Genomic DNA, 16085 nt, shown 5'->3' on the forward strand with positions numbered 1-16085 from the left:
AGAAGGTAGAAAATCCTGAAATGTCACTGATGTTAATAACACATAGGCCCATGCAAGTTGTTTTGGTCACACAACACGCCACTGTACGTCTTGATATTCCTACATCAATGCTCATTGTTTTTGTTCCTTTTTCATGTACAAAACTTCGCTTTTGTGTAACGTACGTTGCACGTGACCCTAGTGATTTACAACTTGTGATGGTGTGAATGTTAAGACATGGTTCAAAGGGCAATGAAAATATAAAATTTAAGTTACAATAAAAAGTCAGTCTGGATGAATAAAAAAGGGGTAATTTATATTTATTTTGATTTTTTTGTGGTTACAAGGTCGGTCAGATTGACTGATCCCGTTTTGAGTTAGGGTAGAGAAAATAACACTTGAAATATATTTTGGAGGTTTCAGGAATTTCACAAAGGAAACTTGAGATCTGGGCAACTGATCCGATCACAAGATAATGTTAACCAATAAAATTAAACAAAAGCTAACAACACACACAAACATAGTTTGATATATAAACTTTATTCCAGCAGATCGTAACATAAACTTCAGTTTCAGGAATATACAAAACTCTCGTTTCAGCACAATCGGTTAAGTCTATTGATTTCATTAATTACACAAAATGCATAGATCCACAAAACCAGTCACCCACGGCTGGTCATCTAAAAAGTTGTGACGTCCAATGACCTCGAAATTAAAACTGACATCACGTAGAACTGTTAAGAATATTTATTTTTGCATCCTAATAAATTCACAGAAGCATCTTAACTTTAAATGTTGCTCAACTTTAAAAGATATACGTATATAAAATATATATATCCATTGTACGAAGTAACTGTGTATTACATGAGGGGTCAAATGATGGAGTACTTGCAAACACTGAACGTGCACGTGGCATACAATTACGTCTTTTGGTATAAAACAAGTAATTTTTGGGATACAGTGTAACATTATTTTAAAATTACGATGAATAAGACCCCATAAAAATACTTTGGATTAAAATACTGCCCCATAAAAATTTAAATGGATTACATTACTACTTCATAAAGTGTAACTGTATCAAGGTATTTCTCGGTAAATTCACATAAGATTAGACCACTGCCACTGAGAACCATATCAAAGTTATTGTCCAATAAATGATCGTTGGGTACCAATGTCAAAAGTGTTAGAAATTTAGCCAAATATCACATGTGAAATATGTATTCATTTGGCTATACTTCTAATACCAGCTAATGACCCTTTATGTATTAAACAGTTCACACTGAAAGAAAAATAAACGTACCAGAAACGAAAGAAAAATTAAGAGAAAATAATCCAAAAAAAGTGGTTGATACCATAATTAATTTACCCTGATCCTTTACAAAATTTCTTTATGCTACAATTTAAGGGAAAATGGCGTCAGTTTATTGTGGTAAAAGACACTCATGACATACACGCACGCACGCACACACACACACACACACATTAATTGGAAATTTTCTTTAGTCCAAAATTACATACCCGAATGTAACAGAGATAAAATTTTCAGTTCTTAAACATGTATAAACAAAAAAATAACATTTTTTCCGATTCAACAGAAAGTTGAATTTCTAAAATTTCTCGTTGAAAACACATTAAAAAAAACTGTATGGATAGTCCACATAATTCCTTCTTGACCAATAAAAATACTACTTGACAAATTAAATGGCATATTTCAGGTTAATAAAAATTTTTGAAGCTCTAACTATTACACATGGAACAAAAGCTAAACATCTCTTATTTATATTTATATATTACTCAAGAAATACAACACGCCATTGCAGACAAAACACATTTTAAAAGATTTTTCACCTTCAAAACTAAAGAAAATGGGTGAAGCTCAAGAAAAAGCAAATAAATGGCAATCAACAAAAATCTCAGAGTTATCAAAAAGCCATTCTTCAAATCTGATGGAGATAACACGTAATCTCACCGACGAGGACCCCATGCTACAGGTTTAGGAGCATCTCCAGAGCCAAAGGACGGGAATTCTTGTGTACTTGTGGTGTCAGGAGCATTTTGGGATTGTTCCCACGGTCCACCCTTTATGATGATCTCCTTTGTTTCACCTTTATTTTGAGGGAAATCTTCACCAGACGATCGTGCAGTTGGTGCCTGATACTGATACATAAACTCATTCTCCGTTATATCTTGCAGCTTTAGAAAGATATTTGATAAAAGTGGATTAAGAAATATTCATACGTTGATACGGCTTTTTAAGAAACCAAAAATAATATATGAATTTAAAAACTTTACACAAAATTTTGACATACTTCAACTTTGAATGATATATGTTCTATACAACTTCTGTTGGATTATTTATAATCTCCAAATTGAAAATAATGGGATTTCAAAATTCTGACAACGGAAATACACAGAAATGTCATACTGAAGGTCACTAAATGAGACCACATTTTTAAATTAATACTGACTTGTTAATTACATTAGACAATAATAATAAACCTGTCAAATGATCACTTACTGCCTCTACTAATATGAAGGCATACAAAAAGCAATGATAAACATAAACAAACATAGAAATACAATTTTGTTATTATTTAAATCATATTTATGTTGTAAATAATTTCCAGCAACATGCAGAAGTAGCAGCAAAAATAGCCCACATTTCTTCTTCACATAAAGTTTAAAAATCACCAAAAGTGACCCTTGTGGACTCAGTTTGTTATTAAGTACAAAGCCACACAATTGGCTATCTGTGCTGTAACCACCATGAGTACTGAAACCTGGTCAGTCTGCAAACTTACAACTGAGCGACTGGGGTATGAATCTAGGAGGCATTTTAATACATATTCTGTAACCCTTACTTGACTGTCAGAACGAATCAATAAAATATAACCGTAAAAGTGAAGACAGGATGTGGCAACACACCACCTAACACTAGAATTGTTGTTTTAATGCAACCTTCATAGTCTTTCACTGGAATAAACTTCTCTATATGATATATATCCCCAGCTGATTTTTTGTTTTTTAAATCACAAAAATTGTACTTTAAGAAAGTTTGTCTCACGAGTACACAAGTTAACTTACAGTACACAAGTTGCTGGTTAACTTACAGTACACAAGTTAACTTACAGTACACAAGTTAACTTACATATTCTTCTTCCAAGTTCAACATATGATCTTTACAATCTTCAACATTTTCCTTCATTCCTGTGATTACCACCAAGTTAGGATTCGAGTCCGTAGTGCGAGCAAACTGGAGATCTACATCAAATTCATCCATAATCTTCTTTCTTGTGCGTCCTCTTGTGCCAATAAGTCGAGAGTGAACACGAGAGTCAATTGTCACTTCTTCTGTAACCATTTCTTCCTAAGATAAGAAAGAACGTTAGTAATCTAAGACCTTTGCATTAATACCGAGAAATGAACATCAGCTTGGTACTGTATACTTCCACAGAAGTAACCGATGTTTAACAACAGACAGATTATGTTCTTTTCTCATTTGTCAGCACAGTTCTCTACATCAGCTTTGGTATATCATGTACATAATTTTTAATGTGAGGAAATAAATGTTCAATCAAACTCAACTGTAAACTTATCAAATCAGCAATGAAAATGAACAGCTTTGAACTTTTAGTAATTCTTCACCCTAAAATTATTGTTGATGGACCCTCTCCCATCAACTTTTTCAATGAATATTTCATTAAAATAGAAAAATATATACATATGCATGTATTTTAGTGAAAATTAATACATTTTGATAAAGGTAAGTAAATTGTGGAAATACTGATACAAAAATTAATAGTTAAAGGATTTAATAAAGAAACTTTAAATAATTAAACTATTCTAAAACAAATATAAAAATATACTAAATCAAGAAATAAAAATTGGAGAAATTTTCCTTAAATGACCTTCTCTGTGACTAAAAATAGTTATTAGAAATTTTAATAATTCTGCCCTACTTTATACACATACACTCTGCAATACTAGTTTGTTTAGGTAACTGGATGAGGTGCTTTATACTAGTATAATTTGTCTTCTGTGCTATAACTTAATCCCTTTCTATCATATTGGGGGCTGGAATGCTAAATTCAAGATGTATGTTTTCAATTTATCTCCAAATGGTAGTACCTTATTTTTTTTATTCTTATTTCAATTAATTTTTCTTCTTCAGTGAAAGATATAGATTTGGGACATTGTGGGCTTGAGCACTTGCATCTCGCTCTCCTAATTTCTATTTCTATATCTATTGCTACTCTTTTATTTCTTAGGTGAAACTGGCAAATTGAGGTTAAGACTGATAGATGGTGTATCCCCACTGCAATATGGGTCCTACTTCTTCAGTCACCTCCAAAACTTAGGGTACATTTTATGTTTGTACCCTGGGATATTTCCAATTAGTGCAGCATTTCTTTATTTTTGTTTCGTCTGGTTTTTTAAGTTATAACAATATAATACATACATATATATGTATATGTTTGCAACTGATTCCTTAAGAGACCAGAACTTTAACTTACAGGGTCTACAATAAAGCTCACATACAATTTAAACAAAACATTATAAATATTGCAAACAATCACTTTTTGGTCAGTTTCTACACTGGGTATTGTGACAGAGAAACTTATCTCCATCACAATCCAATAACTTTATTCAAAGAAGGATCTATAAGTCATTTCATTGTTCCATCAGCTAAGCTAGATAATCCAGTCATTTCGTTGTTCCGTCAGCTAAGCTAGATAATCCAGTCATTTCGTTGTTCCGTCAGCTAAGCTACAGGATTTGTCAGTCACCTCATCTTTCTATCAACTGTTCAACAGCCATTTTGTTCTTTCCATTGATAGATCTGTAACCCATTGTGTTTCCATGAACTACAATTGCTAACAAATTTTTCTTTTTGTCATTCAATCAGTTACACTACAGGATCTGTCAGCAAAAATTTTGTTTTTCCAACCATTAAGATAAAGAATTTTCAGTTGTCTTTTCATAACCTAGTTTTTAGTTCTTTTATAGACATTTTGGAAGGCCAACAGTTATAAAAGGAGGGGAAAAAAAGCAATTTTGGGTAACATATACACACAAACAACTAATTTCTACTTACATATTTGTGAACAATCTTCAAAATATCTTCCTTGGCTGCTTCAGCATTACTTTCGTAGCCAATGATAGTAATAAAGTTCTGATTGGGGTCTCCTCGTTCAGGCAGATGAATCTGAACTTTATGATTCATTCGGATCTTGCTAATTACAGCCCCTTTCTGACCAATGATGTGTCGGTGGTGCTTTGAATCAACTTCGAGGGTCAACTGGAAGCTACGTAGCACCTGGCCAGTAAAATTATTATTAGTAACCTTCAAAATGTGTTTCTCATTGCTTAGTGTACTTGCTAATCCTAACAAGATTACCCAATCTTGTGACACGTAGACCACAAAAAAAATTCTCAGATGTGTGATTTAATTGCAAATATTCTATATCACTAATTAAATTCCATCAACCTTCTTTGTATGAACTGCATTTAGTTACATTCCTGTAAAAACACAAATTATTTCTCACACAACTTCAATCATTCTACATTAATGTAGACATTTCTTAAGCTGCTTATCCAATGGTATTGAAACTTTGCCTGTAGTCATTTTAAAATTTGAGATTCATTAGTAGTCATTCAGATCGTAAAAAGGTTGAAACAACAGCTTGAAGTCATAAAACCAAAGAAAAGAGTACTGTGAGAAATAAAAAATTAGTTATATTCTGAATGGATGATAGTTTCTTAGCAAATATAAAAATACATTTCAAATGGGCAGAAAAATTCTAAATAAATGTGTGTGTTACTTACAGGCAATGTTTATGGAACTGTGGAGAAATGAAAGTTTGTTGTTTTTTTTACCTGTGAATGGCATTAAACAAATGCTACAAAGTGACAAAATATTAATTTTAAAACATCTCAGTTAAAAGTTGTTGATAAAGAATGAAATTTTCATGTAACTTTTAAAATTTGATATGCAAGTGTACATTTAACATCTAAAAGGTGCTCTGTAGTCTGAAATGGGGTTAATCATCAATGTGATAAAATAATCCAAGGTGAAACATGGGCCATTTTTTGGGCAACACTGCACTGCAAAAGAATTAAAGAAGGTACAATGTCAAAACTAAAGGATTTCTATTATTACTAAAATATGACTGTTTTGTTACAATCTCTTTAAATGGTTCAGTTGAAAGAATTTATTACTCTCAAAATACTACATACAGCAACAAGTTTTCTTAACAAGCTTTCTAACAGTTGCTATAAAAACCTTGATTGAGAAACTTACATAATATAATCTATTTGAGTGATGCCATTTACTCAAAGCAGTTTGGTTTCATGTCTTGCTTTAACATATTTAACTGTGAAAGTCACTTACATACATTTGGTCATGTCATTTCTAATTTTACCATAGATCCAACTTTCCATTTGTATTTTTCACAATTTCTCAGTCTGCATTCACAATGTTGTTATGTGCAAAAAGCTTTTGGTAGCATAATTTGTAAACAAATTGAGTATGGGGAATAATGCAAGTCAACACAGTAAAGTGTGTCCTAATAGTGCTGTGATATGTACTGCTTAGAAGTAACTTGAGATAATCACCAAGTCTGCAAGACACATTGGATTTTTGTGATCACTACACTTCACAGCACTATTAGGACACACTTTACTGTGTTGACTTGCATTATTCCCCATACTCATTTTGTTTACAAATTATGCTACCAAAAGCTTTTTGCACATAACAACATTGTGAATGCAGACTGAGAAATTGTGAAAAATACAAATGGAAAATTGGATCTATGGTAAAATTTTGTTTTGAAGAACCACAAACATTATTAATAGGCTGGAGAAAGTAGTTAAGATTCTTAACTACAATATATTACAAAACAAACATTATGTGACAAATCTCAGCTCAAAACTATAACACTGTGTGAAAAAAAAATATTCTTTAATCTTTACTAACATAAAAATTAACAAGAGATCAAACTCAAGAAAACATTTTCAGTAAATCTCCAAACTGAAAAACTTAAGTATATATCAACAATGAAAGACAAGTGTAATAATGATAATTAGACAATTCACTGTTCAGTAAATAAAATAACACCAGAAAATGAACCAGATATTTTCCCTAAAGATAACACGTAGATCATGTCAAAGTTTATAACAAAAACACAGTAGTTTTGTTAATCTTAATATTTATGGAAATAGACCAAAATGCAACAGCAACCTTTGACAAATGATGACTGCTGATTTTAATAAAGAAATAAACCCAAAGTGGGTGATATATTTAAAAAGTGCACACATATGCACAAATACAATGCACCCACAAGTTTGCTAATAAAAAGTAAATAGCAGCATGATGTAGTCTTTCCCTTCATTATTTGTACCTAGTTTTATAAATGGGCATCTTTCCAACAATATAAAAAAATTCAACATCCAAACAACACGTGAACACATTACAAGAGCCTTTACTACCACAAAATGGGTAGAAAATGTTATATTTACCCTGTCCTGTTTCTCTTCTTCCAGCTCTTGAACTCTCTTCATGAGGGCTTCTCTGGCTTGCTCTACGTTTGCAGGTGGCCCACTTACTTCAATTATCTCACTTTCCGAGCTGGCAGCAGGCACTTTGATGCTCACATCATACCTGTCCATCATATCACGAACATCTTTTCCTTTCTGACCAATTATGTACCGATGAAAGTCATAGGGGATACTCAACTCTATGGTAACTGGCACAAGAGCCTGAAAGAATATGACACTTTTAAATATTGTTGTGAAAACCTGTAATTTTTTTTTTACACTTTAAAATCGCATAACAGCTATTACACATATATAAAATATTTAATGTTAACATGCAAGCAACTGCCCAATTATTAGCACAACTAATAACCTTATGAATTTAATATTGTTTATTATTCAATAAAGAAACTTAAAGGACAAAATAAAATGGTTTATCTAAGATTTTACCAGCAAAGCTTCCTTGGCTGCCAAACAATTCTCATGCTTTCCAGTAATATAAATGATGTCAGATTTTCTAGGTTTTTCATCTGAGTCAACACCATCAATGTCACCATTAACAGCCATTTCTTCACCATTATGATGTGGATCGGTTTGATCTGGAGAAATATACTAACTTTGTAACAACAGTAGTACCATCACACATCAGAAAGGTAGAAGTAACATGCCTGGAAAATGTACAGTCGATAAGCTGCACAAAGTATTACGTTACCAAGAGTGAGAACAAGTTAAATGCTTGACCTGTACAAGAAGAACATTAAAGGAAATTAAAAACAAATGTAGGTGAAAGTTCAAACTGTCATTCTAGATGCATCAGTATGATTTTTATGCAAGTAATTCAGTTCTAAACCAGTTTAAAGTCCTACACGAGTACAGGTTGTAAAACTGTGAAACAGAATAAGAAATTCTTAGTTTCAGATTTTCTTTACAGTAAGTTATTAACTGTTACATATCCTTCAGAGAATTTTCAAAGTTAGTTTACATTTATCAAACTCCTCTAACTTTTCTGGATCTCATCATGAAAAACAGACTAAATTTATTACAACTGCTGCACTATTCCAATTGATTTTACACAAATAACATCTTGCTATTTCATTAGATTAGTTTATCATCTTACAGATTAAAAACAACAAAGCAAGATTTGCAAGTGTTCTGATACTTTCCTAAAGCCTCTAACTGGAGATTGTTTCTTTATTATTATCACTAGTATAAATACACAAACAGTTTCTGCTTTTGGTCTCGAATCATGACCTCCAATGTTTCCAATTTTCCTTTTTAATAGGTTTAAAGAGATTAGTCCAATTTTCCAAAGTCTTTAACAGACATCACTTAGCTCAAAGTTTTAATACATTAGTTCACAGAAGATTTATAGGTGCTAACAGGTACCACCCTACCTCAAAGTTTGAAGGGACTAACCTGCACAGAAAATTTAAATTTCTAAATGAATTATATCTAAAATGTCATGGAAACAAACTTCTCCATTTGTTGTTGGAAAGCTACTTACCATCTTTCACTTCACGATCTGGAAACTTGACCTGGACACTGTATTCCTGGGTGATTGCTTGTACTTTGTGCCCTTTAGCACCCATCACTGTTCGATGATATACTTGTGGGATGATACATTCAGTTGTAACCATTTCCTCCTAAACAAGTGAAAACTGAAGTCAGTAACATATTTTGTGGAACAAAGGGGAAAACTTCCTTTTAAATATATTAAGAAATATATTTAACTTTTAGAACATTTACACAAACAATATCCATACATAGTTGACCCTCATTTTGAACCAAAAGGGAAGGTAGCCAGCTATTTAACACCACCACTAGCTTTTAGGCTATTCTTATTTGATCACAGAGTGGGACTTCACGTCACTCTTATGTGAAGTGCTTTATGTGGCGTCAAGACTCAAACTAAGAACCTTTGGATTCATAATTTGGTCATGTTGACAGTTAAAGTCACACAAAACCAAAAGAACGATGCAGTCTCAGATTAGTTCATTTTTTGTTTGCCATTGTTGAACTAAAACCACTTGAACTGTTATGAACACTGAGCTTAAAACTCAAAACTAACAAAATATATATATTATAGATTTGCTACCTCTAGTTTGTTTTGATCAAGGCCAACAGACATTATAAGCACAGTAATTCAACAGCCTGACAATTTTGTCAACAAAGTAAACTAGAAGTTTCAAATCTGGAAAAAGTATTCAACTTAATGCAATTTGAAGGTAGATCTATATCTCTTAAGTTACACTGCTGATTCAGGTTTTTTGTTAGAGTGACATTAATTCAACTCATTAGGTAAATTTTGCATAAACAAATTTTCAGATGTTGTGGTATTTGTTCATTATTAGCACAAAACTACATGATGGAGTATTCATACTGTGTCCACTATGAGTATCAAAACCTAGTTTTTAGCTTTTGTTGGTCCTCTGACTCACTGCTGAACCCACCAGGAGGCAAGCTAAAACGTTTTGTGTGACTACTCAAACATCTAAGATATTAACTGAGGTTATTCTCCTTGAAGAACAACATAATATGAAATAATGTAGTCACTTGGAAAAGTTCCTTCAAAGCAACAAGTTATATATAAAGTAGAGTCCTTTATCAACTTGTAAATATTGTCATTTCATTCTCAATACTCTAATTCATACTTGGACACAACATCAGATCTTTTAACATTAGCTTTAGATCCATATTTATTCTCTACTTAGCTTACTGCACACATTTAATGCAGCCGTGAAACTTACCAGCTCAGAAACAATTTCCATTATCCTTTGTTTGGCCCCTTCAACACATTCTTTGGCTCCCTTTAAAATAACCAGATCGCTATCACTGCCACTACGAGGAAAGCTAACATTGACTCCACCAAAATCTTCAGCAATTTGACGAAGTACCTCTCCTCGACGTAAAACAAAATGCCGATGATGCCTGGGAGGAACTCTCATCTCTGCTGTTACCACCTTGTCCTAAACAACAACAAAGTATCTTTACTTTTTGTCTTCTTAAATATGACTTTGGTCTTAATGTAGAGTAGTTAGTTAGGCCTTGGAGGTTATAATCTGAAGTCAGTATATCTATCACTGCATCTTTAACAAGTACAACTCTTTAAAAATGCAGAGACCTGAAATATGATCTCAGATTTTGTCATAAGCTTTTTAAATGAAAGATAAGCCATGTAATCCTTTACATGTGGGTAGGTCAAGGTGCACAAAAAATAACAATAAATAATGCTCTCCAAAATATTTAGGGCTAATTATAACCAACAGAAAGTTTTAATTTACTGGCTTTTTACAAGTCTAGATTTTTGTAGCTAGTATTATTAAGTTGGATGAATTGTAAAAATTAAAAACTTTCAATTAGGTAAGCAAATCTATATGAAAAAATACTAAACAGGATTTCTCTGCCTGTGAGCTACTCATGCATGATGTAATTCAATGTGTTGTTTACTGTAAACTTGCACTATGCTTTCAGTGTTGAAAAGTGCATAGTTGTATTTCCTTAGTAAGTTAATTATTAAAGTTTAAAATAAAAACTTTGCACTGCAATGTACATAATTAAAAAATTCAATTTGTCACATACAATAAATGCATACTAAAAGCTTGTAAAATTTTGTGAAGGTACACTTAGTAAATTCAGTTATAGTATGTATACTTTCATGGTTACAAGGTCATATATATATATATATATATATGCATGCAAGGGGTAAAAATATAATTTAAAAAAACAAAAAAAAAGCACATCATTTCTGAGAGTTTAAAAGTTAAATGTATGATGTTTTTGAAGTGTGTATACAATATAAATTTGTAGTTTCATACATTATTTTAAATTACACAGAATAAGCATACTGCAACAGTGTTTTTATTATAATATGAAATATGCATTGCAAAGCTTTTCCTTTCTCGAACTTTAAAATACAAGTATTCTGTAGTAGTAACACCGTATAGCAGTCACATTACTAGGCATAAATTACTCAATATGACATTCATTTCAGAAGGAATAAATTAATCAACATACTGGCCTTATCTATATATTTTTATAGGTAGAATAAATACTATAGAAACTAAATTAAGTGAATTATAATCCAATCTATCATAAACAGTGCCAATGCAAAATATATTTTTAGTAGTTTCTTAAAATCTTTCTTTATTGTGAACATACAATGGGTTGTGTATCATATACCCTTAAATAATAATTCTGTTATAAATATATTTCTTTAAAATGTAAGTTGAATATATAATTAAGAGTTCCAAGATGAAAATCTGGAACAGTACATGAAACATTCATTAATTCTTTTAGGCATCAAAAATCTCAGACGTATACCCTAGACCTTTGATAGGCTGCAAATGTATGGCTAGTGTGCCTGAGAAACAGGTACAACACATTTATAAAACTATAATGAAATCCATGTCACCTTCAAACCAAATCATCAATATATGCACATCACTTCATACAGTTACATTCAAAATTTAATTGAACCACTTTATTATCAATGTATATAAACAAACTGGTCATATTACAGTTAATAAATTAAAGTTCAATGCAGTTTAAATTCTTTAATTTCAATATTAAGATACAAAAAGGAAATATTGAAACACAAACTACTGTTAGATTTTATTGCCAACTTCATATTTTTGTCATCACTATGATGTTCTGAATGTAATATAAATTACCCATTATAGAATAAATATTATTAATTCTCAGACTAACTTTTATAGTATTCAATCTTTGTTTACAGAGACGCGAGCCAGAAAGTAACATCTTATGTTTCATAAATTACCAATAATTCTCTAACAATTTCTATTTCATCATTCACAACAACAAAATAAAAGAACAAAATGTGTCAAACTTCTAACTTACTGAAAGCCATATAATTCTACCTTGTTCTCAGTAAGGATTTTGTTATTTTGCCTACAGATTCAAAGTTGCTATTACTTGTGTTCAAAACAAATAGCTAAGGTAATTATTTTAAAGCACTTATATCTCAGTTAGAAAGCCAGTTAAAATCATAATAGCTATACGATGCTTTTTACTTTGTGTGATTATTTTGTGTTCTTATGTATGTATTTCAAATAAATTATTCTTTTAGTTACTATAATATCATTACAAGAAACTACAGTTAAGTTCTGTCATAGGACCAACAGCAAAACAAAAAACAGAGGCTAAACGCAAGTGTTAATTTCTCGTTTCTATGTAAATGTTATATTTATTGCTCTACCTAAAAAGGTGAAAACTAACGACGTACATGGTTAAATAATGAAAAAGATATGCTCAAGAGTAGCTTGTGCGTTATATCATTTAGTACTCTCACTTTACATACATTTCGTGATCTACAGTTTGTACCGTGGGTCTATTAAATAACAACTTTCGAAGAGCAAAGCAAACATTATAAGCCTTATGACAGTTATGGTAAATATTTGTAATTTTCTGTTACAATCTGCAGGCATTCTAGACAGAAAAACAGGTATTTCAGCCAAATGGACTGAGCCATAAAACATTAAGTGTAAAGAAAATAACAAATAAAATAGAATTTTAATTAAAATATAACCTGATATTCATTTATGAGGTTTTTGAAATAACTCTAATGTAATAAGAAAAATAAGACAGAAAAAAGTATTTTTACTCTTAACATGATAATCATTTTACACTCAGACCATATATTCACAGATTAATCTTGTAAAAATACTTAATTAAAATATCCAATATTTTTGCGTACAAACGACTTTTAAGGTTTACTAAAACTTGCCAACTTTTGTGAAAATACACATACCACATTAGTAGTTAAAATATAGATGCTTTTATGGTTATGTAGTAGTCACAAGGTCAGTCAAAATGGGCAAATGTGTGTAGAGAGAGTTAACACATCAAGATACTAATATTTAGTTGTTTGTATCCATTCATGAAAGTTATAAACCAGTAATGCTTCAATTTGTTATTTCTGAAAAGTTGAGATATGTAGTACAAAAATAACTTACCAGATCTTTTACCATGTCTTCAAGCGTTTTCTTGGCTTCCATTACTGCTTCTTTACGACCAATTATCACAATGGATTCCCTGTCTTCATCTTTGTCTGACGGGAAAACAACACGAGCTCCTGTCTTTTCTCGTACCTGTTGAAATAATTTAAAATATATGAAACTATATGAAAGCTTTTTATTAATGGTGCTAAGAAAAAAATTAATTACTTGTTTCAAAGAAAACTCAATAATGAAGGCTTGATGAGTTGACAGATCTGCATATTCTACAGTAGTTCCTGTACACTAAATCCAAAAATACCCATTTTTCTCCATCATGTGCTTTTACATTTTTTATAGAAATTGGATAACATTTTGTCATGCTTTAAATGTTGACAACAACTGGCTATAGATTTCTCTAGACCAATTGCAACACGAGTCTTATCAATCATTCCAGAACCCAAAAATAATGGATTAAAATTAAAGTTGTGTAAAACAAAAGTTATCCTCATCCGTTGAATGCTCCTGAGACCTGAATGCTTTATACAAAAAATTAATAGTAATTCCACTAGAAGTCTATGATCACATAGTAGTACTGATGTTATTTTTTATGCCTATCTACCTACATGCATATACATTTGCTAAATGACAATATTCTTTTTGTAAAAGACTTGCGTTATTATCTTGGCATTATTCAAACTTATACTTGCTTTAAGAAAGGCAATTAACACATTCAGATATCCCTGGTCTAAAGTAAGCGTCCTGAAAATAAACACTCTTACCTTTTTAATATTTGTCCCATTCCTTCCAATTAAGAACTTGTGATGTTCAGGTTTGGCTTTCAGTTCAACTGAGTAACTAGAGAGTTGCTGGAATGGAACACAAACATTACAGCAAGTAATGAATAGCAAACCAAAGTTAATCTGGCCTAGAACTTTTACACAATACCTGATGTGCAATTTTGATAAGTACCCATTCAGTCTTGAAATATCCTGTTCAGAATGGATGAAAGATAAACCAATATGGCCTATTCTGCTCCACAAAGCAGTAGGGACATCCACTTGTTGAATGATGTTTTAGGTAAATGCCCTTTATCAAGCCTATTGATATGACAGTTCAAGTGGCAAGCTATTGTATAAACAGACTTAACTGAGGCTTACTCAATAAATCTTGTTTAGGCAACAGTATTCCACTTACTTATCCTACAATTTTTTAATCACTTTGACATTCATTCCTCAATGCTTGCAACATAAGACAATTCATTTTTGAAAACACAAATACACCTGAGATTCTTGGATACTTTGTTTTGTAATACCATAAAATTGTGATGCTAAATTTTCCATTAGTATAGACTGTGGCCACTGATCTGTTAGAAGGTAAGGAAATAAAAACATTGAAACTCCTTTGAAAAAAAACAACTCGTGGCATGATACTCATTTTGAAAATGATTAAATATTCATTATTTATAATGTTTTTTAACAAAAGCAACAAAACGTAGCTATTCAAGTGTTAGTACAAGTTGAAAATTTTTTTGTTTAGTGTTTAAAATCAATTTCCTAAATACAAGATAACCATACGATATAAACTTAAGCAAGAAAAAAGGTATTATTAAAGCAAAGGGTTATTCAAGTAAAAAATACAAGTTGGCCACAAGAAACAAACAATATGTGAATGTCACACATACTAACAAATGAAAGATCTATAACAACAATGGATAAGGTACACAGTTATAACACATAACAAAAGCTGTACAAAATGGCTACCAACCAATACAAAACTTGATAATGACCATACATTTTGAAACTATTAGTCATTTATATTTTACAATAAAAAATTAATACTGCAAACAAACAATTACAAAATACTGTCTGTGCATGATACGTTAATCATGTTACAACTAAACACAGGTTCGTATTGTGTTTGACTTATTACTTCCACTCAACATTATAATGAAAATAGAAGTGGAAGTAATAACCTTAATGAGATCTTATACACATGAGCTAGGACTGGAATATAACAATACCAGTTTTTAACTATTGACCAGAAGCAAAGAAGTTAGCCAGCAGAACCAACTGCCACGAAATCTTTTTCTAGCTCTTTGATCCAGTAAATGTAACTTCTAGTAGCATAAAAGTTAGAAATGAGTTCAATGAGACATCACATCTCCAACCAATTATTAACTCTCCAGTTTATTTAGGCCATACTGAGCCTTTCATAAATTAGATTTGTGACCACCTTCAGGCAGGAGGTAATAAACAAGATTTTTTTAATAAAAAAAATTTACTTGCTAAAGATTCCATTTCAAAAAAAAAATTTAAATATGTTTCAAGAATGCTTTCATGAATTTCTAAAATAATTTCATAGTTTTCCTTAAAGTATTTAGTGTAAAGTTACCAGTCAAGAAATATAACATTGTACTTAAAAACAACAAATGCCCAACACCAACACTGTAATCAACATTTGGGAATATTGTTAACAGTGTGACTTGCTGCAAAATATTCTTCCAAGACTTAAAACAGTTTCATCAATAATCTACACTAATAACACTCTGTGTGTTTGTACATGCGTGGGTGAGAGAGAGAGAGCGTGCACCAGTCAGTGGCAAAACTTCAAGAGGAAAGA

General features: G+C 31.4%; 1 protein-coding gene across 1 annotated transcript in view; it reads right to left on the reverse strand.

Annotated features, from left to right (window-relative positions):
• Window positions 1-500: 500 nt before the first annotated feature.
• Window positions 501-16085, reverse strand: part of LOC143230518 (vigilin-like) — a 49124-nt gene continuing 33539 nt past the window's right edge. Inside the window, exons 15-23 of the mRNA XM_076464224.1 lie at window positions 14246-14332; window positions 13485-13619; window positions 10260-10478; window positions 9017-9155; window positions 7963-8111; window positions 7498-7737; window positions 5075-5296; window positions 3128-3346; window positions 501-2172 (exon numbers count right to left, since the gene is read on the reverse strand). Of these exons, the coding sequence (XP_076320339.1) occupies window positions 1945-2172; window positions 3128-3346; window positions 5075-5296; window positions 7498-7737; window positions 7963-8111; window positions 9017-9155; window positions 10260-10478; window positions 13485-13619; window positions 14246-14332 (1638 nt within the window). The 3' untranslated portion in view covers window positions 501-1944. The remainder of the gene's footprint in view (window positions 2173-3127; window positions 3347-5074; window positions 5297-7497; window positions 7738-7962; window positions 8112-9016; window positions 9156-10259; window positions 10479-13484; window positions 13620-14245; window positions 14333-16085) is intronic.

Source organism: Tachypleus tridentatus, chromosome 10 (assembly GCF_004210375.1).
Source record: "Tachypleus tridentatus isolate NWPU-2018 chromosome 10, ASM421037v1, whole genome shotgun sequence".
In the NCBI taxonomy this organism is placed as follows: Eukaryota; Metazoa; Arthropoda; class Merostomata; order Xiphosura; family Limulidae; genus Tachypleus; species Tachypleus tridentatus.